Genomic DNA, 23,732 nt, shown 5'->3' on the forward strand with positions numbered 1-23,732 from the left:
TGGAGTTTTCATGCCTCTGCAAAACTGGCAGAAATCACTCCTAGTGAATGTGATCAAGGAGAATAGCCAGTGTATGGTGTTGTTTTCTTCTTAAGAATGTAAGAATATGAGAGCCCTGCTACATCAGGCTAAAGGCCCATCTAGTCTAGCATCTGTTCCTACAGTGACCATCACAACCCCAAGATCTCTTTCCTGCCCAGTCACTGCCACTTCAGACACCATCTTCGTATATGTGAAGTTGGGATTTTTTTAGAGAGGTCCTTTTGGATCTCTTCACTTACCTTGTTTTGTTTTTACCACCCTGAATAACTTTATGCCACCAGCAAATCTCACCATCTCAGTGCTCACCCATAAATATGAACCAAGTGAAAAAGTGCCAGTTGCAATACAGATCCTTGGAGGAACCCCTTCCAAGAATAATCAAGTTATAACGAGTGTGCTTTAACCAGTTACTGATCTGTAAGAAGACCTCTCTCTCTCTCTCTCTCTCTCTCTCTCTCTCTCTCTCTCTCTCTCCCCCCAGTGGTAACTCTGGATGCGAACGGGATCTGTTCCGGAGCCCTGTTCGCATCTAGAGCAGAATGCAACCTGCGTCTGCGCATCTGCGTGTGTGCGGGTCGCGATTTGCCACTTCTGCGCATGCGCTTGATGTCATTTTGAGTGTCTGCATAAGCGGCGAAACCCGGAAGTAACGCATTCCGTTACTTCCGGGTCGCCACGGAGCGCAAAAGGACACATTCTACTCATGTAAAAACACGCTGATTCCCGGACTGTCTGCGGGCCAGATTTAGAAGGTGATTGGGCCACATCTGGCCCCCGGGCCTTAGGTTGCCTACCCCTGGTATAGTGTGTACACACACACACACACACGGAGAATATTAATGTAGCCCCCTTCTGGTTGTGCTTGTTCATTGCATACAGGGATTTTGAAAAAGCAACATGGGGGAGAGTTAAAAAATACAACCCCCACTTACTGTCTGAAGTAGTATAGTCCAGAATTCTACCAACCCACTGTGTTTAGTATGCATATCCGTTCTAAACCAAATGTTTCCTGTGCATTAGCTTTGAAGAATATTCTTAAGACCAGCAGAACCATATGAATTAATGTCCTTACTGAATACAAGTCAAGTAATGGTGAACTGAAGGGAGGCTGGCAATTTGCAGGCCTTGAAGAAAGTAGCTTGTTTAGGTATCTGCGGTGTGAGCATACTTTGTTTTTGTTACTTACTCAGTTTCTAAATTACCCTTTTTATTGTCCCTTTCATCCTTAAGCTGTTCAGCCCACACTCTTCCATGGCACTCAACCCTCCCTTTAGTCTTTGCTTTTTTTGGTACACACCTTCCTCCTACACGCAGCCAATTTCCCAACTCTTTTCTATAGCAAAACAAAAACAAGGAAATGTGATGGGTCCGGAAGGCAGTTCTTTCCCATTTTTCTTATGTACTTTCGAGTTACCGGATGAACAGGTCGTAATTGGAGTATTGACTAGGTTTTAACTAAAGTACAACTGTCCCATTCCATGGAGAAAACTGATCAGGGCCTTGATTGTAAATTATTTTTTTCCATGACGCATAAACAATCAGTAATTTTAGAGGGTGTGGCCTACTGTAAGGTATGCTATCCCTTCTCTTGCATCTGTGTGAACTGTGTATGTTTCACTACACAGATTCTTGTTGCACAAGCATAGGCTTGCAATACATCATGTATGACATGTCCTGATTTTCAGGTGTAAAAATGGCGCCGAGGGAATTTTGCCTAGTCTGCAAAATGTCAGAGAAAACCCGGATGTATGGCAACGTAATGGAAAAAGCAGCAGAAACGGCTCCAAAAGCTTAAAATCACTAATTTGGGGGGGGGGGGTTCCCCAATTTGGGTTTGTTCCCCCAAAAAGCTCAACAACCTTGTGGGTGTCCGGAATTTTACTTTTTGAAAATGGCAACCCTACACAAGCAGCCCTGCCATGATAATTTGGTTGATACAGGCTTATTTACAGTATGTTTCAGGGATACTAGGATAAGTTGTTCTGCCTTAGCACAAAATGTTAGATTGGGAGTCCTTCAAACCTTCAGGCCTTAAAATATCCATGATTTTTAGTTTACTCTTTCCATATAGTGCTGTTTAATTAATGGAATGATTCATTTCTATCCATAGAGATTTATCTTGCTAATTTAAACTTTTCAAAAATCTAAGTTGGTTAGCATTTTTACATACATTCTAGGAGGAGAGCAGAAGGTTCTATTTTCTTTCACTTTTTTTTTTTTTTGGATGGTCAGTTCTTAATAATGTTGACTGTGACTAATGAAATAGCCTACTAAGCAGTAGAAATAAAATAGCAAAAAATACCAGGTTCTCTGTTATGTGCCCCAGATAAGCCAGAGAAATGACTAATTTCCCTCCCTGATTAAACATCCCCCCCCCAGCAATAGCCATGATGCTAATACTTTCTCTACAGAAATGTATTCACACTTCATTTTAGCCAGCCCCTTTGCTTACATGCCTTTTTAATATAAAGTTTACATGACTTAAATAAGGTCTCATTTAATTTCAGCATTGGCTTTCATAATGCTGTGTTGGTTAAAAGCAGAATATTAGTATATGTTTGGGATGAGATGGCAAACATAAATAAAACGCTTTATGTGTCAAGCTTGACTTCACATATATGTCTATTAAATTCCTTCCTTAACTTGTAAGCCTTGGACAGTTTGAGGTTATTAGGTTCTTGTTGAAATTGACTTTGAAATAACTTTTGGAGCACATTTCTGTTTCTAATTTTTGTGTTTTCCACCATCCTTTCAGTGTATATATCTCTGGGTTTCCTGAGTATACACAGTCAATGATTGATCACCTGGTTAACATGAAGATCAACCACTGGGATCCGTAAGCTTAATTATATTAATATGTGGGGATTCGGTATTTTGATCAGAAAAGTATAGCTGATTTCTAAATTAGATTCGTAGTGAGACTGCTTTTATTGTTTTCAATTTGTTCAGTTTGCTAACATTTGTTGACTTCCAGCTATATCTGATAAAAATCAGGTGTGCTAGTGAAAATTAATTATTAAGACTAGAATAAGTACAAGTACTTAAATGTGTTGTTTTGACCCTAAGAAATGAAATAAGCCTGTGGTTCAGATGCAGCGAGGAACCATTTTTACCTGCCCTGTCAACAAGCAATTGTGAGCCTTGAGCTTACACATCTTCCTTTCCTCTCCTCCTCTCCTGCTCACGTGAGGAGCCACAGTTTGTGAACCTAGATTGTTCTCTATCATTTAAGCCAGAGGTTTTCAACCTTTTGGAGTCCATGGCTCGCTTGACCAACTACCTTCTTTCTGCGGCACCCCTGTGGGGCTCAGGATCCCACTTATGTCACCCCTTGCCTGCAGAGCTGGCAGCCTCTCATCCTTTTTCAAACACCCTCCCTTGTGGAGTGTTCCCTCAGCCTCCTCCCCTCTACTTGGGAGTTCTCCGGGTAGCCACGACTGCCACCCCTGGTGTCTGAGCTGCCCGCCCTCCCCAAAGAGAGGTGCGTTCTCGTGCCACCCCACAGGGGCCTGGGCAGAGAATGACCCCAGACGGAGACTGGCTAGAGGTGGACATGAGGCCAGCACCTTATCTTGAGAGGCAGCAGGGGCAGCAGCAGGGCTGCTGCAGCAAACAGCTGTGCAAGCCTTTGGGAGGTAGAGACGCAAGAAGGCATTAAAGGAGGGAGGGAAGGAAAGAAGGACAGAGGCCAGTGTTGCCTGTGGCACCCCTGATCATCATTCAAGGCACCCCAGGGTGCTGCGGCACACTGGTTGAAAACCACCGATTTAAGCAAATCACAGTTCCCTAAATTCCGATATCACAGGGAACTGTGATTCCTTTAAAATCAGGAGCAGAAGGTTCTGCCTCTTCCTTTGCCAAGTGAAATAGGAGAGGGATAGGGAGCATGCGGGCCCAAGGCTCATTCGTGTTGTAGGAAGCCATACTATTTCCCATTCTGGCCTCCTGGGCGCCCAGTGGGGTTAGCACTGCCCATTATCTCGAGGCAGAAACTTTCCTGCCTCCTAGCAACTTGCCTGGCATGCTCTAGTCCATGGGGTCACGAAGAGTCGGACACGACTTAACAACTAAACAACAACACAGGAACTTTTATTGATTATGTTCCTGAAAGCAGCTTCAGTTTTAAGTTCCTCCCTTTAGCTTGAAGCAGCAGCACTGGAAATGTCATTACTCGTGAACTAGGTGTTTTTAGTTCATATGCCAGCCTTATAAGCACATCTGCTGCATGCTTCCCACCCCCCACCTCATTCTCTCCCCATCTCTCAATCTTTCAGTGTTATTCGGGATCTTTCAACCAAAACTCTGCATAACGTCACACCAAGGGCTCCAGAATATATGGCAAACGAAGGTGAGTGAAAACAAGCTTATGATCTAAAGCACCTAGAACATTACTGCAAAAGCCCTTAATCCTATGTGCCTAATAGAGAAGCAAACTGAATATTTCTAGCAACCAAGGTAATTAAGTGTCTCTAAAAGAGAGAAATTTATCCTATAATGGGTTAAATGTATATACAGAACTCATTGTCTTAAGAGTAATGTCCACACACTGCAGGCTTTTTGTGGCATTAGAGTAGAATACATGTGCTTGGCTTGTGAAAAGATTTTGTATTTAGCATATGAAGAAATGTGTTAACTTCTTAGGGAAATTAAACCAGGGAACTGCAAATGCTAGTCATTTACATACTTTTTCAAACTTCTCAATGTATGTAAAATGAATTCAAGATAGCATTCTCAAACGTGAATAGTAAGCAACAGCTATTACTCCTTTTTTGTCATTTTATTAGGGATCCAGCATCTAGTCTTCAGACTGGAAGGGGACAATTTCTTGTCTATTTGTCTTTAAATTTCTGAGTTATTCATGTTTAATCTCTTGCAGTTTTACCAAAACTGCTGCCATTGGCAATTGGCACAGATCTTCATACTCGCCACGGAGCAATTCTGGCCTGTGCTGAGATCACTCACGCCTTGAGTAAACTAGCAGAAGAAAATAAGAGGTAAAAAGACAAAATCATTACTGCATTGTTTTTATACATATTTTTGAGACTGTAGTGAAACACAGTCTATAAATTGGGTGAATAAATAAATAAGGCTTGGAACAAAGATGAATTCTTGTTGACTACCGTTTCCCCCAATGCATTATGGTAGAGTTCATATTGGCATTTAAGCTCTGCATACTAGGGACTACTATGATCAGAAAGAAAACGAGGGTAGTAGAAAATTAAAGAAGAAAAAATAACATCATACTCTTCTTATCTACATCAGTGATTTTCTTCACTGTGGGTGGCATTTACCAGGGTGCATTAATGTGCCTTGGAAAGATAATATGAATTAGCTGGAACTTATTTCAGTGAATTAGCTAAGAGATCTAAGAAAACATAAATTCACCTAGGAAGGGAGTTAAAAGCTAGAATTGTTAATATTTTAATGGCTATAAATATATTCAAGAGCTTTGGTTATGAAACAGGTAATACTAGATAAACTAAGGTTGCCAGATGTCCCCATTTCGCAGGGACAGTCCCCAGATTTACAAATCAGTCCCCATACAAAATCCATTGAAGTTGGAAAGTGTCACCAGATTCATTGAAAATAATCTGGTAACCTTAAGATAAACTTACTAGTCAATACATGATGATCTCACAGGTAATATGGGAAGAAATACTTAGTGTTGGTTTGGAAGGTTGTGTGACATCTGTCAGGAACGCTGGTGGCTTTAGAAGTTTGACTGACATCTTAGTTTTCAGAGAGAAGAATAAGCACCTATACTTTCCAATTAATGCCTTGCCACTGGCAGGTTTCTAGGACTGCCTCACATGTGACAGAAAGAAGCTCATATAGTATTCCTCTGATGTGGCTTTTAACTTTGCAGATCCATTACTTCATATTTGGATGAAAAAGCCTTGGAAGGACTTAAACAGATTCATGTGGAGGTTGGTACAAATTCTGTCTTATGAAAAAGAAAATGATCTTGCACTCTTTAAATAGGAAAGTTTCTTTTGTTAAAATCGATAATGTAAAAATTATTTGGTGTGTGTGCATTGTTAGATGGCATGCCCACCTTCATGCAGCTTACTGAATGTTTGAGGGAGTTTCCCAAAGTGGACCATAGCCCGACAGCTGTGGCTGATAGGACAGATCAATGGCAGCTGCACAGCTGCATGGTGGTAGGGAGGTAGACTATCTGCAGCCAGCCCTGCAAAAACTGGCAGGTGGCACGTTCTGTTGCCCCTCTCAATCTGCTGCCTGCACCAATGGATTTCCTTGGCTCACAGAAGAAGTGGCTCACCAGTAATGCAGACTGGAGATATATATTATTTTTTTCCATAATGTGCTGTACAAAAGTCTGTATGAGATTTGAAATGAAGTGGATTTTCTTCTTCAACATAAACATGCAGAGAATTACCCTACACTTAGAATATTGTATGTACATGGGATCTATTACTGGAGCTTCCTGGGCAGTAACAGTATAACTAATATTCTTATTAGGAAAATAGATACTATTTTGTTAGCCATCAGTGATAAAATCTATATGTATGATCAAATATGAGTGAAACAATACCAAATTATGTCGCAAAAACTTAATCCTTGTACTCTTATAAAAAAATACTGTGTACAGTTAACATGTTTCTGTGGGGTGGAGTTTTGACTAAATTGGTGTTTCTCAGCCATTTTGAAATGGGACCTATTGGTAAATTTACATAACCTTTTGGGATCCAGAATCCCATTGTTGTGTGGTCCACTCAGGAACACATCAGGAACTAGCTGTGGGCTATAACTTGCAATTTGAGATTCACTGAACTAAATAGAACTTCTTTATTCCGTATCTAATACCAGTTTTCTCTTACAGCTTTGCCGTCGTCAGTTGTATCGGTAAGAGAATTAATGCCAAGTAGATTGTTTCAATTGTAAGAACAAAGAAAAAGCCTCATAAAATACGCAGTCCACAACAAAGCTTGGGTGCCTACTTTCATACTGACTCTGTGCATGGGTGTGCTGTGTTTCCTAAGCGTAAGCATAGCTTGACTGGCATGTGGCCACAGCAGAACTTGCTGCTTGGAATAGAGAGCATGACTGGAGCTGCCTGTCTTACAAATTCTTTTATGATGCCCATACATAATTACAGCCCAGTGGAAAGTGTGACCCTGTCTTATAGCAACCTGCATAGGCTCTCTGGCATCTCAGGAGATGCGCAACAGGCAGACAAGGGGTGCCATGTTGAGACTATGACCAGCTCAAGGTATTTTGCCACCCTAGGCAAGGTAAAAAATTATAACCAACACCTTCCTTACTCTGTCTTGTACAGTAAACACCATGGCAATGGTCCATGAAGTAGCCAAAAGTTTCCTGTGATAATTTAAAGCCTCCTTCTCTTGATGCTTCACTTTGTAACATTTAAAATTTGGAACATCGATGAAGCGAACTGAAAGTACAGAGCCTAGAGGCAGACTTAATGCTTCAAAATTGGAGAGTCTGTTGGGAAAGGATGTAGAGACAGGAAACAACTGATACACTTTCAAGCTTTTAGAATCCCCCCCCCCCTTATATACAGGTCCATTATATACGTCACAGCTGTTTTATTAAGAACAATTCCGAGTTTGAAAAGGGAGAGGAAAGTACCGTATTTTTTGCACCATAACACTTTTTTCCTCCTAGAAAGTAAGGGGAAATGTCTGTGCGTGTTATGGAGCGAATGCCTGTGGGTGGCGGGGGGGGGGATCTGCTGCAGTCGTGAGCAGAGGATCCATGGTTCCCCTTCCTTCCCTCCTCCGTGGTTACAAAGCATGGATCCACATGGATCCTCAGGATTTTTGCATTGGGCTACTCCAAACTCACTGTCAGATCACATGTCTGTGGCCACAGCATGAACCACAAAAATCATATATCCACTATTTCGTTTAGAATATTTTTTTTTCTTGTTTTCCTCCTCTAAAAACTACATGCGTGTTATGGTCTGGTGCGTGTTATAGAGCGAAAAATACGGTATATACCAGATGTGTGTTTAGTTGCACCTTTTGAATTGTCTTTCTGTGTAGTACATGTTCACTTCCATGTTTTTGAAATGTAAGACTGAACCAGAATTTCTGGGAGCAAAATGACTATTTTAAATACAAACCATTCTTTGAGACAGCTTTCTTCATTTCGCACATTGGTTAATCTGCCTTAGTTCATAATATGTTCATATTTATAGAGGTATCACACTGACTGTTATAATTTCTGTAAATTCTTTTAATGTCAGGGTGAGGCTAGGGTATAATTTGACTTTTTCTCACAAAATGCAAGCTTGCATTTATCAGTTTCATTAGTTTCTTAATAGTTCCTTTCTTATCAATCAGACTTCAAGCATCATGTTTCTCTTCAACGTAGTACTTTGCATAATAGAGTTATTCACTTGTGAGCATATTAACATAGTTTCAGGATATCAAAATACCTTTTAAATGGTATATAAAATATTCTGCTTTGGATCATTTTGTAATAGCAAGCCACTTAGCTTTTAATAGGCAAGCACTCTGCTAAACAAGCTGAACTTGTTTTCTGAAGAGCAATCAAGCTGAAGTGCCCTGAAGGTGCTCAGCTGAGAAGTGGTTTCTTGAGAAAGTGTCGTCAGCCATCTGTTGAAGAACATACAAAACATTTTTTTCCATGGTTTTCTTTATCTGTTTCTGGAATGAAGATTTCTTTTACAGAAATAGGAGTGATATGAAACACTTTCTCAGAAGAGAGTAATTTGATTTCTGTTTGTTGTGTAAGTGAATGATATCAGCAACAGCAATGAAGTCACATTACCGAGTGATGATCTGTATAGATCATGTGTAATGCATCGTTTAGAGGCAGTGGATTAAGAAGCACTCTACTCTCTCAATGAAAATGTTAAGAGCACAAGGCCATACAATGAAATAAATTTATTTTGGGTATTAGATAAACCAAAGAATTACTTCACAAAACAAAGCACGTGTGGGATTTATGAGATTAACTTCCAAGTCTTGAGACAGATGTGTTTTATAGGATAGCTTGCTCTCTTTTGTCTCTTCCTCTGCACTGCCACATCATGTAAAAGGTTTTACATAAAGCAAGATGAAGTGATAGAAGAGTTAATTTATTTTTTATTTTGAATCTTAACAAGACAGAAAAGAGAATTTTACCTTTCCTTTCCTTTGTATTCCTCGTAAAGATAGTGATTTGAGATTTTCAGCCAATACATTTTCCTTTTTCCTTTTTCAGGGGTTTAGGTGGAGAACTAATGAGGCCAGCTGGTACGTCACACGACACACACACACATTTTTAATCCAAATGTTTATTATATAGCATTCTGTGCTATTATGCATTTCTCTGGTTTTTTGACTGTAAGTAAATGTACTTTGGAAATAAATCTTGCATCTTGAACCTTCCTCATTTTTTCAGCTGCTACACCGGTTCACCAGGCACACTGCCAATCCTTCCTTCAATTTGTACCCAAGGTCAAACTTCCCCCTTAAACCATACCTTGTCCGCTCACTCTACCCTAAAATACCTCCCCCCATTTTTTTTTAAATGCAGTGCAGATAAAACTCAAACAGGTTCCATATTGGTAGTGCTCCTTGGTGGCATTTTAGCAGCCACCATAAAACTTGTTTTCTTGCTTGTTGGTATCAAGGAATGCAGCGTCTCCCTCCAAAAAGAATGATTTTCAGAGGGGTTCTCATGTAGCCTGCACATAGGGGCTCCATTTGAAGAAGCTCTATACAAGCAGAATGTTCCACACTAACATTCTGCACTATATGCAAAAACCTAGGGAGCCTTCCACACTAACATTCTACACTATATGCAGAAACCTAGGGAGCCTTAATTTGGGACTTCCCTGTGCCATTTCTGTATGCTTCAGTTGGTAAGGTTGGGAGTAACTTTAGCTACACTAAAGTGTATAGACCTTGTGCTAGAATAGCTGTTAAAATACTTTTTGTGCTGATCAGTATGCATATTCACAGTGCAACACATCTACTGTGTAGCAATACCAGTATGCCTGTTATTACATTTGCTTTAGCTCTGACCCTGGTGTCTGTATAATATATATGTACAAGATCCACTGAACTCAGAGGACCATATTTGACACAGGATTGTTCTCTGCTGTTTTCAGAAATTGTATTCTCTTCGTTTTCTTCCAGTCTGCGCTTTAATTGAAAAGTTATCACTTTCAAAAATGCCTTTTAGAGGAGATCCCATAATAGGTAGGTGATGTTTTTGATGTCTTAAATTTATTCTGTCTTTTTATCTGTTGAAGATTATAATTGCATTCAAATGCACAGTCCTCTTGATTTCACTTGCCAAGAATATGGCTCACAGAGATATGCTTATTTTCTATCGTCACAAGATGTTCTTTAGGGTTGTGAATGTCCTAACATGCCTTTCATGACCTAGTATTTTTGCTTGTTGCCTCCTGCTGTCATTGGCATCATGATGCTATGTCTGTGTTTGTCATATTCAGTTTAATTCAGAAAAGAATTGGCCAAATTGAGCCCCTCTTTGGGCAAAGAATTCCTGAATTGCACAGGTTTGGACTAAATGAACCTCATGGCCCCTTCCAACTCTACAGTTCTGTGATTCGGTGAAATGATGCAGCACATGGAGGAAATTGTATAGGGTAATGTCATCTGCAGGAGACTTGGGACAGCAATTCTACCCCACTCAACAGAATGTTCCGTCTATAACAGAATGCTTCTCTCAATCTTAGTTTTAGTGGGAAAGGGAACCCTGGGTGCCAGGAAAAGGCCTTTGTGGACCCCCGTGATAGATGACGCACCAATCTCAAAGGCAAATTGAAAACAAAGTTGAAAGCATTTAATTTGGGTACAAAAATCCATAAGGATACACACTTACATTTGCAGAGATCCGCTGGAGTTTTTATGAACACACTCTGGAACCTTTGAATATATTAAAAGTTGTTGTTTTTTAAAAGGTGATGAATACTGGTATGTTTAATTTTAGGTAACTAATGTATTATCAAACATGCTTTCTTTCCCTCTAGCTGAATGGCAGTCGCTCATAAATGACAGTTTCAAAAGTCTCCACCTTGTTTCAAGCAATGCAAAGCAACAAATAAAGGTACAGTTTGCTGTATCTGTATTGTTGTTGCTTGTTTTGATAAAAAAGAAAACATTCATATTTTCGTATTATGAAAGTTGCTCTCAAGGTATTCTTAAATTACCCAGGTGCTGTATATAACAGAACACAAGAGCACTTTGGGCCTGTATTTCCATGTGATGTAAATTAATTGTGTCTGTGAAAGGACAGAACCTCATTTTCATCCTGAAGTGATCAATTTTATATTTATAATGAGGGTGGCACTGTGAGTAAAACCTCAGTGCCTAGGACTTGCCGATCGTATGGTCGGCGGTTCGAATCCCCGCGGAGGGGTGAGCTCCTATCTTTCGGTCCCAGCTCCTGCCCACCTAGCAGTTCGAAAGCACCCCAAGTGCAAGTAGATAAATAGGTACCGCTTTATAGCGAGAAGGTAAATGGGGTTTCCGTGTGCTGCGCTGGTGCTGGCTCGCCAGAGCAGCTTCGTCACGCTGGCCACGTGACCCGGAAGTGTCTCCGGACAGCGTTGGCTCCCGGCCTCTTAAGTGAGATGAGCGCACAACCCTAGAGTCGGACACGACTGGCCCGTACGGGCAGGGGTACCTTTACCTTTACCTTTTACCGTATTTTTTGCCCTATAGGGCACACTGGCCCATAGGATGCACCTCGTTTTTTTGGGGGGAAATGAATAAAAAAAATTTATTTCCCCCCCCCCCAGCTGCGGGGCTGGGGCGGGGGAACCTCCCACAAGGCTTGCAAGGCTTGTGGATAGCTTCCTGAAGCCTGGAGAGTGAGAGGGGTTGGTGCGCACCGACCCCTCTCGCTCTCCAGGCTTCAGCGAAAGCCTGCATTCGCCCCATAGGACGCACACACATTTCCCCTTCATTTTTGGAGGGGAAAAAGTACGTCCTATAGGGCGAAAAATACGGTAAATGAATTTTGGACAGCAACTCAACTCAAGTTGCACTGCTCTTTGAACTCTATATGGAACTGAATAGGCTTGTTATAGAGACTCCATAACAAACCATAGGAAAAGATTAAACCAAGCACATTCTTAAATTGAGATACTCTTTAGTCGAATTCATTTGGGTGGTGGTTGTTGTAAATTTACTGCCTGATCATAAGTGACGTGTGCAGAAAGATAAAATCTTTTGCATGATACTGTATAGTTTTTTCTCATTTAAATAAATAAAATGATGGTCCACTCTTTCCTACCTATCTGTGGGAGTGAGGAGAGGCTCCATAGCTCATGGCAAAAGCTACAGTCATTTAGGAAGCTGGCTGTAATACAGCCACACCCAAACCTAATGGGCCCTGCCCAGAATGCCATCTCTCCCCATAGGCTATTCTGGAGAGGGATCATTGTGTGAGTATACAATGAAGCTTAAAGCCTAAATAACCTCTGCTGGTTTGACTAGTGTTTGCTTTTAAAGGTATGGAAGGCAATATATACACCATGCACCTATTCTTGTGCTAAATTGAGTTAAATTAGAACAAATTGTTTGAGTAAGCATCAAGTAAATTCTGTTGTAAGTTCAACTCTTTAATTTAAGTCTACTAAAGTTAGGTTCAGGGTTGTTAATTTAGCCTCCATAAAATTATACTGATGAGCTTTAAAACAGTTTTATAAGTCATGAGCTATTAGTTACTGTGCCTTCAGACACAGCCCTGAATGGAGAACGTGATCCAAGATACTTTGGAGTGTTATTTTATCTCCTAAACAGTATCAAGTCATGAACTGAAAATCTCCTGGCTTGGAATGCAAAGCTTATCTTCAGCTGTTTTATGAATGGGCCCATAGCAAACTACAGTAAAATTATTCATAGGGATAGAGATTATTCATTGGGTTTTCCTACAATAGTTGAAAGGAAAGATCTTTTGATGGTTACAGAGTTTTGCCTTTGTCTTAGGAATCAGCAGTCGCTGCATTAGCTGCTCTGTGTAATGAATACTACTACATTGAAGAGGAGGGAGCAAATCCAGCTCAGCAAGGTACTGATTCATAATGTTTGTCTCTTGCCTTTATTAAGGGATAACCTATGATGATCTTGTTAGCTAGAAAACTTCCTACAGGAGCAGAACTAGTCCTTAAATAAACATCTCAGTGGTTAGCAACTTCTCAGGACCAGCCCAGTTATTTATGTGGGCTTCCAAGACGCACTTAATTGGAGGTGACAGCAGCATTGCTTGTCCCTTTTGGAGAAATGAAAGAATTCTGATTTGCACATGTGTGAGACAATGTTTGTAATATGCCTAGTAAAGTGCCACTTGAATTAAAGCAGTGAAAGTGTGCACTTCTGAATCAGCTCTTCACTACAATTTTACTTCTCTACAATGGAGTTAGAGTTAATAAAGTTTTGTAACATGGGAAGAAAATTTGCAGATCAGAGCTTTTATGGTGGTATTTGGGGTGTTCCATAAGTGCTATAATACTGCTAATGCAATGGGACGCCTCCCTTCTCCCCCCTGCACACATCCAGAAACCTCCTTATCTGCTCTGGAAGCTTAAAGAAACACCTTGGACAGATTTGGGGCAGGGGCGGGCTGTGGAGAAGGGAGAAGGCCTTATTGTGCAAGCAGAAATCCTTGTGCTGGCAGAATTCATTAATTAGCATTACATTGAATACAGCCTTTTATGCATAAGTAGAAAAAGGCATAATGCATAAAACAGCTGGTGCCGGCAGGCATGATCCAGCAAATGGCACCCAGGCACAGCCTTCTACCACTTTATGTAGAGTGTGCTACTTCCTCTGTATTTCTCTCTCTCTCTCTCTCTCTCTCTCTCTCTCTCTCTCTTAACCTACCCTGCAGAGAGCCTGAAAGGGAGAGGAATGCAATTGGAGGGAAATAGGATTAATTAGAGTAAGATTGCTGGTGGGTAGCAACACCCCAACTACTATCCTCTAATTTGGAAGAATTTACAGGGCCTCCACCCGAATAAGTAGCATAGCAAAACATGGTTAGTTTTTGTACGCAGTTGGGCATGGTAATTTACCTGCAGAGCTTGATGCTCTGGGTTTTGGTCAAAGCTTGAAGATCTAGCTTACATCTTCAAAGTACAAGCTTTACAATGGAAATGAAGATACCCAGCTTTCTTTTTTATATGTAGTGATATTTTTATACATAATTTCTTTTTTATCATATTTCTTTTTTATATGTAGTGATATTTTTATCACTACATCATATTTCTTTTTTATATGTAGTGATATTTTTATACATAATTTCATTCTCCCCATTTCCAGCAGTTTCTTCCCTCTGTAATTTGTTGTATTTTTCTTCAACACTTGCTTTAGCTTGTAGCCATTATTTCTGTTAAATTAACAGTTTAGAGATCATATATTTAATTGTGTTATCACATTTACATTTTCTTACTAGTGCCATCTTATAGTCCCATAGGCACTGTTGGTACTTATCAAGAAACAGCCTATGCCAAGTTTTCTGCAACCTTTTAATTTGGTTCCTTGTGCTGCTAACAAAGTGTCTTTGAAATTAAAATGAGTGCTGATGAAATTTCATTATCTTGGGTGTTCTCACAAGACATATAGACAAGAGTAGGGTGCCTGTGTTGCTTCAGGCCTCAGTGTTTTATATTTGCACAAATAGTTTAGAGATATCTAAAATACCTGTGCTGTTTCTCAGATGTTCGCAGAAATAGCCTCTTTGAGGTGTGTGTTTGTGTATTTTCCCATTCTATACTTCTCTGAGCATCTTAAAGTTTATACAGTGGTACCTCGGGTTACATACGCTTCAGGTTACATATGCTTCAGGTTACAGACTCCGCTAACCCAGAAATAGTACCTCAGGTTAAGAACTTTGCTTCAGGATGAGAACAGAAACCGTGCTCCGGTGGCGCGGCGGCAGCAGGAGGCCCCATTAGCTAAAGTGGTGCTTCAGGTTAAGAACAGTTTCAGGTTAATGGGAAACTGCAGAAATGGAACACTATTTTGTCTACAGAGGTCTACACACTAAAGGAGACAATAGATTTATCTATTGAAGAATGGAAGGGACTTGACGTAATGTTTTGTTCCTGAATAACAAAGCCTCTGCAGAGGAATTAGAAGCTTTTTGGAATTAGAACATTTGTGCAGGAGAGCAGGGGGGAAAAAAAAGAGGAGGAGAGAGAACAACAAGAACAACAAGAATAACAAGAACTGGACAAAGTTGGAAGATAGACTCCTTCCAAGATTGGACATGTGAAATCAAAGATGACCAAAAGACGGCAAAGACTAATAAAAAGACGGCAAAGCGGACTGGTGAAGGACTGTGGTTTAGATGTGGGAGCTCCAGGATGACAGTAGATATTGACGGACATTGGGAACGCAACCGGGAAAGGGGGGAGGGAAATTTGGAATCCAAAGGGTATTAAATTACATTTTATTCTTTTTTCTATTTTTCTGTTTATTTTAATCTGTATTGCATATTAAAGAGGGGAACTCGTGGAAGGGAACAGGTCGATTTTAGGGGATGGGAAAATATTTTTTAAATTGGGTCAATGATAAATAATTTTAAAATTTGGGGTAAGAATTTGTTGAATCTATTTGAAAGAATTGGAATACAAGAGGGGGAGGGGAGGGGAAGTCCTGGAAGGATGCCAATGAAAATTAGGTTTTAAATTTGGATGTTTTTCTTTTTCTGTTATATTTGAAAATCTTTAATAAATATTATTTTTTTTAAAAAAAAGAACAGTTTCAGGTTAAGAATGGACCTCCGGAACGAATTAAGTACTTAACCCGAGGTCCCACTGTATAGCATACTGATGAATTGATTTAAGAAGAAGTAATAAGCCTCTGCATGTGCTAAGAAAATCCATCTTAATGTGGTCTTAATTTGAGCCAGGGTCATTGGGCTTGGTTCTACAATCAGTACCAGGGCTTGGCAACCCCAGACAGTGTAAAGCAATAATAAAAAAAGTAAATGCATTTGAGTTGTTGCAGAACTCCTTTCCTTCGGCATTGATTAATCACAACCACCCCCTTCATAGCTACACAATTTCCAGATAACAGTGTTAGTTGCAATTCCAGGCAGGAACGAATGTGGGCATCTCTCACTTTAAAAATCAAGCACTACCTCCAACAGCTGTGCTGCAGAGAAATTCCTTCAGAAATGTCACCTTGTTACCAGGTTCCAGCGTATGGAAACCACTTCCTGGAATCCAGTGAAGCATCTTCCTCAAGAGATGCAAGGCTGGAACTTTCAGTAGATTTATGCTTGTTGTTGCCTTAGAACAGTGTTTCCCAACCTTGGGCCTCCAGCTGTTTTTGAACTACAATTCCCATCATCCCTGACCACTGGTCTTGCTAGCTAGGGATGATGGGAGTTGTAGTCCAAAAACAGCTGGAGGCCCAAGGTTGGGAAACACTGCCTTAGAACACATCCTTCAATTCAGTTGCGAAAGGATGAAACTTTGAAGAAAATTAGGCCTGCACAGTCATGTTGAGTACACTTGTCCTGCTTTCCTAACAGTAAAAAATATCCATAGTAAATCATTTGAATGACTAGACAATGACTGCAGCAATTTGAAATCACATTTTCTCTCACTCTGGAAATAATTTATGCAAATATTATAGGACTTTGGCGCAATCTCCCCATTCCCCACCCCATGCCAATTTCTAATTAATGATACTATGACTTGTATTTATCTAGATGAACTGGTGAATCAATACATTTCAGGCCTTCAGAGCCATGAGGAAATGACTCGGTGTGGCCTTTCATCAGCCTTAGGTGCCCTTCCTAGGTTTCTTTTAAAAGGCAAGCTTCAGGAGGTGAGTTAGAGAGTGGGGATTTAATATTTTTAATATTTTTTTGTAAGTGCTTAAAGGAATATCATGAAGGAACATACAACAATACAGTATTGCTTGACCATGTTTGGTGGTTTATAACCAAATCTCCGTCAAGGTTTTTGTGTTAATCTTAGTTTCTTGTGGAAATGATTCTTTGAAGGGATGAGGGATAGACACCATACTCATAATAGGGCAAAAAAAGGCAACCAAGTAATGGGTAATGGGTAACTATTGCCATATTGTGGAGCGGGCAAATAGTTTCCTCTTCTAATGTATTGCTCTCCAGCAACACTCTTCAGTAGCCCAACTCTTCTTGGGGGTGTCACTGTTTTCTTCCATGGCAAGGGAAGCAGGAAAACTAACAATAAAAAGCTTAGATTTTTTATATATAGTTAGACATTCAAACCTCAGAGTTGTGCCAGGGAAAAGAACAAGTGTTATGCACACTTATGAGGAAAGTGGAAAGAGACAAATTTGCTTTATATCTTTACAGTGGTGATGGGAAACCTCCATGAGGGCCAGCAGTCCTTCCCATTTGGCCCATAGGCCATTTTGGTGAAGCCACACCCACCTGTGATGTCATATGACATTAGATGTTGTATTGGTGAAGCTGTGGCACCACATTCCAAAGGAAGAATTGGGAGTGACTATTCTTCCTTTGTAGCTGTGGCTATACATTTGAATATGATGCCAGGTGGGTGGCCCTGCCCAGCTGTCAAAATGGCCTGAGGAGGGCTGGCCAGTTCTCCACCTTTGCCTTATAGAAAGGCTATCCTTCCTTGTCAGATAAAGCATGTTAGTGAATGAGTATCAGGAGGCTTGCATTGGACAGTCTTTGTATCCTGTACCTGTCACAAAAACGGAGGGTGAATTTAGGATGAAGCTAGATGTCTGGCAGCAAACACAAGATTACTGGTTGTGTGTTCATGTCAAGTGTGCAAAGTAAGTGTGTGTGTGTAGCCACTTCAACTTCTACTGCTTTTTAGATAATTTCTCGCAAGCTAACTGAGTACAATACTCATATACTGTTTTTGTATTGTGTTGTTCCAGGTTTTAGATGGCTTAAAGGGAGTCACTACCATTTCCCCTCAGTATATGAGCTTTGCTGAATCCAGAAAAGATGGCCTAAAAGCTATTTCAAAGTATGTTCAACAGTTTGTATATGCCTTTATATTTGCCCTGTAATGTGAGTGCCATTAATGAGGGGAAAGTGTTGGCCTTGTTTTTAAGACTCTGTCCTTCTATATCAGATAATAGGGAACCTTGTCTAGCTCCTGGGGCCTTACCCACTTTACCTTGAGTTCTTTGCTGGCACAGGAAGGAACAGAAAAGCAGCAAATTTCAGGCCCCAAGGCCCACTCTGGATCAGGTCCTAGTGTGGGGGATAGAAGGGCTTTCGCCCCTTTCCCCACCACTGTTGTCCCAGTCTGAATTGGGCTGCCGCACATGTAATTTGTATTGCTCGCAGCCAATCCTTTGCAACACACAAGCCCTCCTTAGGTGGTACCAGGAAGGGTTAAGTCATCATGGTAGGGATGGGTGCACTACCTCTGCACCCTCTTCACTGTTCTTGCTGCCCTCTGACTCCTGGGAAATGACCATGTGAAGTAGGGAGCCTCTCCTGTACTTGTGGGGGCTCCCCATGCATTTTAGAAACTTGGACCATAAGGTTTTCAAACAGTTGATGAGCTTCCCTCAGGCTTCCTGCTGCACAAGGTTGCCTTCCCAAGGTGACTGATGAAGAGACTTTTGCTGAGGCAGGCGGAGCTAACATGTTCATCCCCACTGCCTCCTCACACCTTACTGGAAATGCCTGAAGAAGGTTGTTGTGAAAACCTCACTTAGGTCCTATGTGTCTCTGTGTACGTGTGTTTGATTATGGGTGTGCCTGGCCCTGTGGGTTGCTGGAATGTGGCTCCCTCAAAGCTTTCTGTGTGGCGAGTCGCCATGTAATCTACATGGCCACCACAAACCCAGGTACCTATGTCTCTGATAATCAGACCTGCTACTAGGGTCCCTGTTTCTCAGAGGAGTAACCTCAGCACAGTTGGATAGCTCTTCATCTCCCAAGGAATGAGTCACTTCTAAGAGATTTCCCTCTTCCTAAGAGTGACATCTTCCTTCCATAATACCCCAGGTCCATGTTACAGCAGATAATCTGCCACCCTTGGGAGTAAGATGCTGCTTTCATTTCCCCCGAAGACCTTACCCACCAACCGCCTTCCCTCTCTTGCACTCAGAAGATCAAACTTGTTCCCTCTGAGCCAGGAACTCACCTGTGAGTTGGAAGCTTGTAGAGCACTTCCAGAAGCTCACAATTTTAGGATAACATCCATAGAAAGTACATTTCATGAACATTGATAATTGATACCTTTCATAAATATGTTTAGCAGTTTTGTTTGCTATTAATGCATAAATTTTAATCCGTGAGTCATTTGTGTGTGTGTGTGTGTGTGTGTGTGTGTGTGTGTGTGTGTCCCCTCTTCCTACAGGGTTTGCCTAACAGTAGGTGTGAAAGGGGAAGGATCACCAGCTGAAGTTGTATGCAGAAATAATGTCACGGAGATCTACAACATATTGCTGAATGGTCTTAATGATTACACAACGGACAGTCGGGGTGATGTTGGAGTATGGTAAGGCTTTGTTGTTGCTTATTGTCCCATCAAGGCAAAAAGTGGATAGGATTCAGAGATAGAGCCCAGCAAATATTACAAGGCATTCTGGAATAGGATGCCATTTCAGTTCTACCCTGCCCAGAGGAATCTCTTATTGAACTACAAATGTAACCTGTAGAATGAAAATGCTAAAAGTGTGCTAAAGGCTTTTATTAAGTTTCTGGCTCATGAATACCATTGATGGGCATTCACTTCCGAAAAATATACAGTGGTACCTCCGGTTGCGGCCGGGATCTATTCCGGAGCTCCGGTTGGATCTCGAGGTTTCTGCAACCGGAGGGACCGCTTCTGTGCACGCACATGCGGCGGTAGAGCGCTTCTGTGCATGTGCAAAGTGGTAGACCGCTTCTGCGCATGCGTGCGTAGCAAAGTGGTAGACCGTTTCTGCGCATGCGTGCGTAGCAAAAACGAAGAAATATACTTCTGGGTTTGCCGCTTATGTATTGCCTGAAGTTTATGTAAGCGGAGGGATACATAAGCGGAGGTACGACTGTAATTCATAGAGCAAGAAGGTTACAGACTCTCCCATCCCTTTCACCATTCACTTTCATTTGCCGATACTTTAGTATTGTTTTAATACTTTCTGGGGCATATCTATAGCCCAAGTAACAAGATTGACTGCTTAACTTGCATGCTGGTGACTGGACAGCAGAGGGCGCAGTTGTACTAGCTGTTGGGCTCTCTCATGTGTTCCTACCTTTTGCAAGCATTTGCACATATTATTTTAAAAGCAAATGAGCTGTTGCTATCTCTACTATCTACATTCCCTAGAGTGCTAATTTGACATAAACACAATGGCATAAATCCAGCTCTGCCTTGGGTGCACTGAAGCCCATGGATTTAAATGTCATTAATAAACAACCTGCTTTCTGCCAGAAAATTCTCAAAATTCAACCTTTTTTGATAGCTTCGTGTGAGAATTCCAGTTGGTTGGTGTGCAGTGTTCACTCTCCCACTGTTACATCGTGTTGAGTCAGGATTACAAAATAAATAAGATAAATCGTTACACTTTGTACCCTTTAACTAGTGCTTTCGTTCCATTCCAACCACATAACAAGCGTAATAAACTCAAGTCTTCATTTTTGAGCCCTAAATCTAAGAATAACTAGTGTAACGTCATGTCAAGTACCCAGTGCCTAGAAAACATAAGCTATGTAGCTATCTAAAATTCTTCTTGATTATAAAGCGTCAAGAAAATGTATTTATTTAAAATATTCAACACAAGGTTTCAATGTGGGATACAAATGAATACTAATCAAAACATAAGGACATAACATTACAGTCACCATCAGTCTTAAAACTTCAGTGCAGCACCTATAAAATTCCCAGCCAAACATTGAAGTTAATGTGGTGAGGCTGAACAAGCTGACGCTTAATCCAGGCACGACCAAGGTGTATGAGTAGGAGAACTGCTGTCTCTGGATATACAGTTCTAGGTGTTTTGCACTCCCCTTGAAGACCCACACCAGCAGTTCGGTAATGATCCAGAACTTGTCACAAACTGAGGAAGCTCAGGTGGCAGCTCTGGCTAGGATAAATTCAGCTGGTACACCACATGTGACCCTGTCTAGAAGGGTCACATGTGGTGTACCAGCTTGATAGATATCTTGCCTCAGTTATCTATGCATTTGCTGCAGCCAAACCATACTACTGCAATGCTTTCTGTGTGCTGTTGCCTGTGAAGGCTGGAAACCGTAACTGGAAACTTGTGGCTGAGGCCAGGTTATGGGAACATCACCTATACCGTACCAGTTGCAGTGTTTGCCCATGTATATCAAGGCCCAATTGAAAGGGCTGGTCATTACCTTTGACACCCTGAAGAATCTGTGGCCAGGTTACCTGCAGGATTGCCTGCGCTCCTAACAAACTACATATACCTTGCAATTGGCATTGGAGGACTTGCTGCATTGCCCACTTGTTAAGATTATCCGGCCCTTGTAACAGAGGCTTCTCACCAGTGGCCCCACGAATGTGGAACTCAGTTTCTTCTGAGACTCAGCAGGCCTCATCCCTGTCGATGTTTAAGAGGGCCTTGAAGTCCTGCTGTTTTCTTGATGGCTTCTGGTTAATGCATACTGCAGTTTTATGCTGGCTTTTGGATTTTCACTGTTTTATTGCTGACTGCTTTTGTTGTGCTCTTAAGAGTAGACATGAAATGATATTATTATTATTATATTGCAATGCTGTTTTGATTTTAAATATTGTTATAAGCTGCTTTGTGGAGATACTTTCACAAAGATCAGTATGGACATTTCTTCAGTAAATAAACCTTGTTGGTTGAGGAGAGGACTAGAAGATGGTCTCAGTGGTCTTGCCCCTCTTCTGGCAATAAAGATGAGTGGTTTGGCATAAGAACTGGCTGGAAGGGCACTCTTGTGAATCTTGCCTACTTGGTACTGCTCTTTTTTATTTTCTTAAAAGTATGTATTTTATGTATAAAAGTCAAACAGGTTTAGGAAAGAATTGCTCTTGTATATGAAGAAAGCTTTGGTTGGATCTTTTTTTTAAAAAAAAAAGATTCGTGGGAAAGCTAACCAACTGTATTTTCCATATGCAAACTTAACATTCCTTTTGACAGTTTGGACATGTCCCAGCACATAAACTGTCTTCAGGTGTTGGATATGAGTACCTTAATAGTAAGATGTCATACAAAAAGAGGAAGAAGTATTCTTTGATGAAAGGTTGCCAAACGCTATGATGCAGTTTATATTCCCCACCCCCCCTAATTCTCACTTACTTGTCCACCCATTTTCAGACTTCATATGCATTTGCCTTCTTTTCACCTTGGAAAAGTACAAAAATACAAAAGGCAGGCCACTCTGATAAGATAGTGATAAGAAGAACAGTTCTCTGTTACTAAAGTAGGTTAATAGCTCTTTAAATACTCATTGGAAGCACAGGGGTAATGCATCTGTAGACCAGGTTTTAGCTTAATTATGTGAACACATGTAATATTCATATGCATGAAAAAGAAGCCAAACTCTCTATTGAGATCAGGAAGGAAATGTTCTGGGCCATCCCAGTGTGTCCTAGATGAAAATAAGTTGCTTCTGCTTGTGCAAGTTGGGACACCCAATTTCTGCTGCTACCGCCCCCTCTACATACACTGCAGCCCTCTGTACCATATCCTACTCTGTTAACACCCAGCTGGGATGCAGTCCCAATTCTGCTCACCCTCCTCAACAGTTGCTGTCTACTAATAAAACAAAATAAGAACCACATCATTTGCTTTCCTGCAATTAACTGGACGTATAACTTGGCCCTTAGAATGGTCCTTTGTTTTCTACTCTTCCTTTGTTATATGTATGTATGTATTCTATATCACAGAGACTGACATGGAAGATATATGAGACTGTGGCGTGAAAGTATATTATTCTGATCATAGAAGCAATGTAGATTTACATGAAGCATGTCCGTAAGAAGTTATAAATTTACAATGGCAACTTGCTTATTTTTACAGGGTGAGAGAAGCCGCTATGACCAGTTTAATGGAAATGACCCTTTTGTTAGCACGGACTGAGCCAGAGCTAATCGATGCAAATGTGTATGTATTTTGCAAATATAATCTGTGAATGCCTGCTGTATGGTTAGGTGATGAGCTGTTTCTGTGAAAGGCTCTTTCAGTAATCCCTCTTACCTATGGGATTCAGTTACTTCCATCAATACTGCTAATGAAAGAACTGGAGCACAGCCTATCTTGCATCTGTTGTGAGTACAGGGAATACAGATTGTAGCTTCTGATTATCCCTTCTTTGTTAAACTGCTTTACATTAATAGCTATTCCCGCTTACGATAGATATTGTGCCTTTCCTGCACCAAGAAACACTGTATCTATTTTTATATAATTATACATTTGAAAAGTTATAGCTATATATGGGTTATAATAAAGAATTAAAACCTTAAAAATACTGCGCTGGATACAGCTATAAAGAATAGTCAGCACAGGGAAAGCAGTCAAAACAGCTGTTTTGCCAATCTTGTAAAAAAAGGCAAGCTGAGTAGATGTGCTTCATGGGTCTTCAAAGATAGGAGAGAAATTTGGTCTAACCACTCCTAGTAAATCTCAGAGTAAAGTAAAAGTATGGCTTCTTTACACAGCTGTTCTCACTTCCTTTGCTGAAGGAATCCTTAGCAGGTCTGAATGGAAAATGTTAATGGGGATGGGGAGTAGTCATATAGGGAGAGG

At 40.8% G+C, this 23,732-nt stretch overlaps 1 protein-coding gene across 4 annotated transcripts in view; it reads left to right on the forward strand.

The window, feature by feature from the left end:
- Positions 1-23,732, forward strand: part of TBCD (tubulin folding cofactor D) — a 124,434-nt gene that overhangs the window by 84,311 nt on the left and 16,391 nt on the right. For all 4 annotated transcript variants that reach the window (XM_079965915.1, XM_079965918.1, XM_079965917.1 and 1 more), the window contains exons 19-31: positions 2,798-2,878; positions 4,317-4,390; positions 4,919-5,036; positions 5,909-5,969; positions 6,887-6,909; positions 9,259-9,290; positions 10,179-10,241; positions 11,039-11,115; positions 13,002-13,083; positions 16,735-16,853; positions 17,922-18,013; positions 19,364-19,504; positions 23,007-23,090. In XM_079965915.1, coding sequence (XP_079822041.1) covers positions 2,798-2,878; positions 4,317-4,390; positions 4,919-5,036; positions 5,909-5,969; positions 6,887-6,909; positions 9,259-9,290; positions 10,179-10,241; positions 11,039-11,115; positions 13,002-13,083; positions 16,735-16,853; positions 17,922-18,013; positions 19,364-19,504; positions 23,007-23,090 — 1,047 coding nt within the window. The remainder of the gene's footprint in view (positions 1-2,797; positions 2,879-4,316; positions 4,391-4,918; positions 5,037-5,908; positions 5,970-6,886; positions 6,910-9,258; positions 9,291-10,178; positions 10,242-11,038; positions 11,116-13,001; positions 13,084-16,734; positions 16,854-17,921; positions 18,014-19,363; positions 19,505-23,006; positions 23,091-23,732) is intronic.

Source organism: Podarcis cretensis, assembly GCF_951804945.1.
Source record: "Podarcis cretensis genome assembly, chromosome: 2".
Taxonomy (NCBI): Eukaryota; Metazoa; Chordata; class Lepidosauria; order Squamata; family Lacertidae; genus Podarcis; species Podarcis cretensis.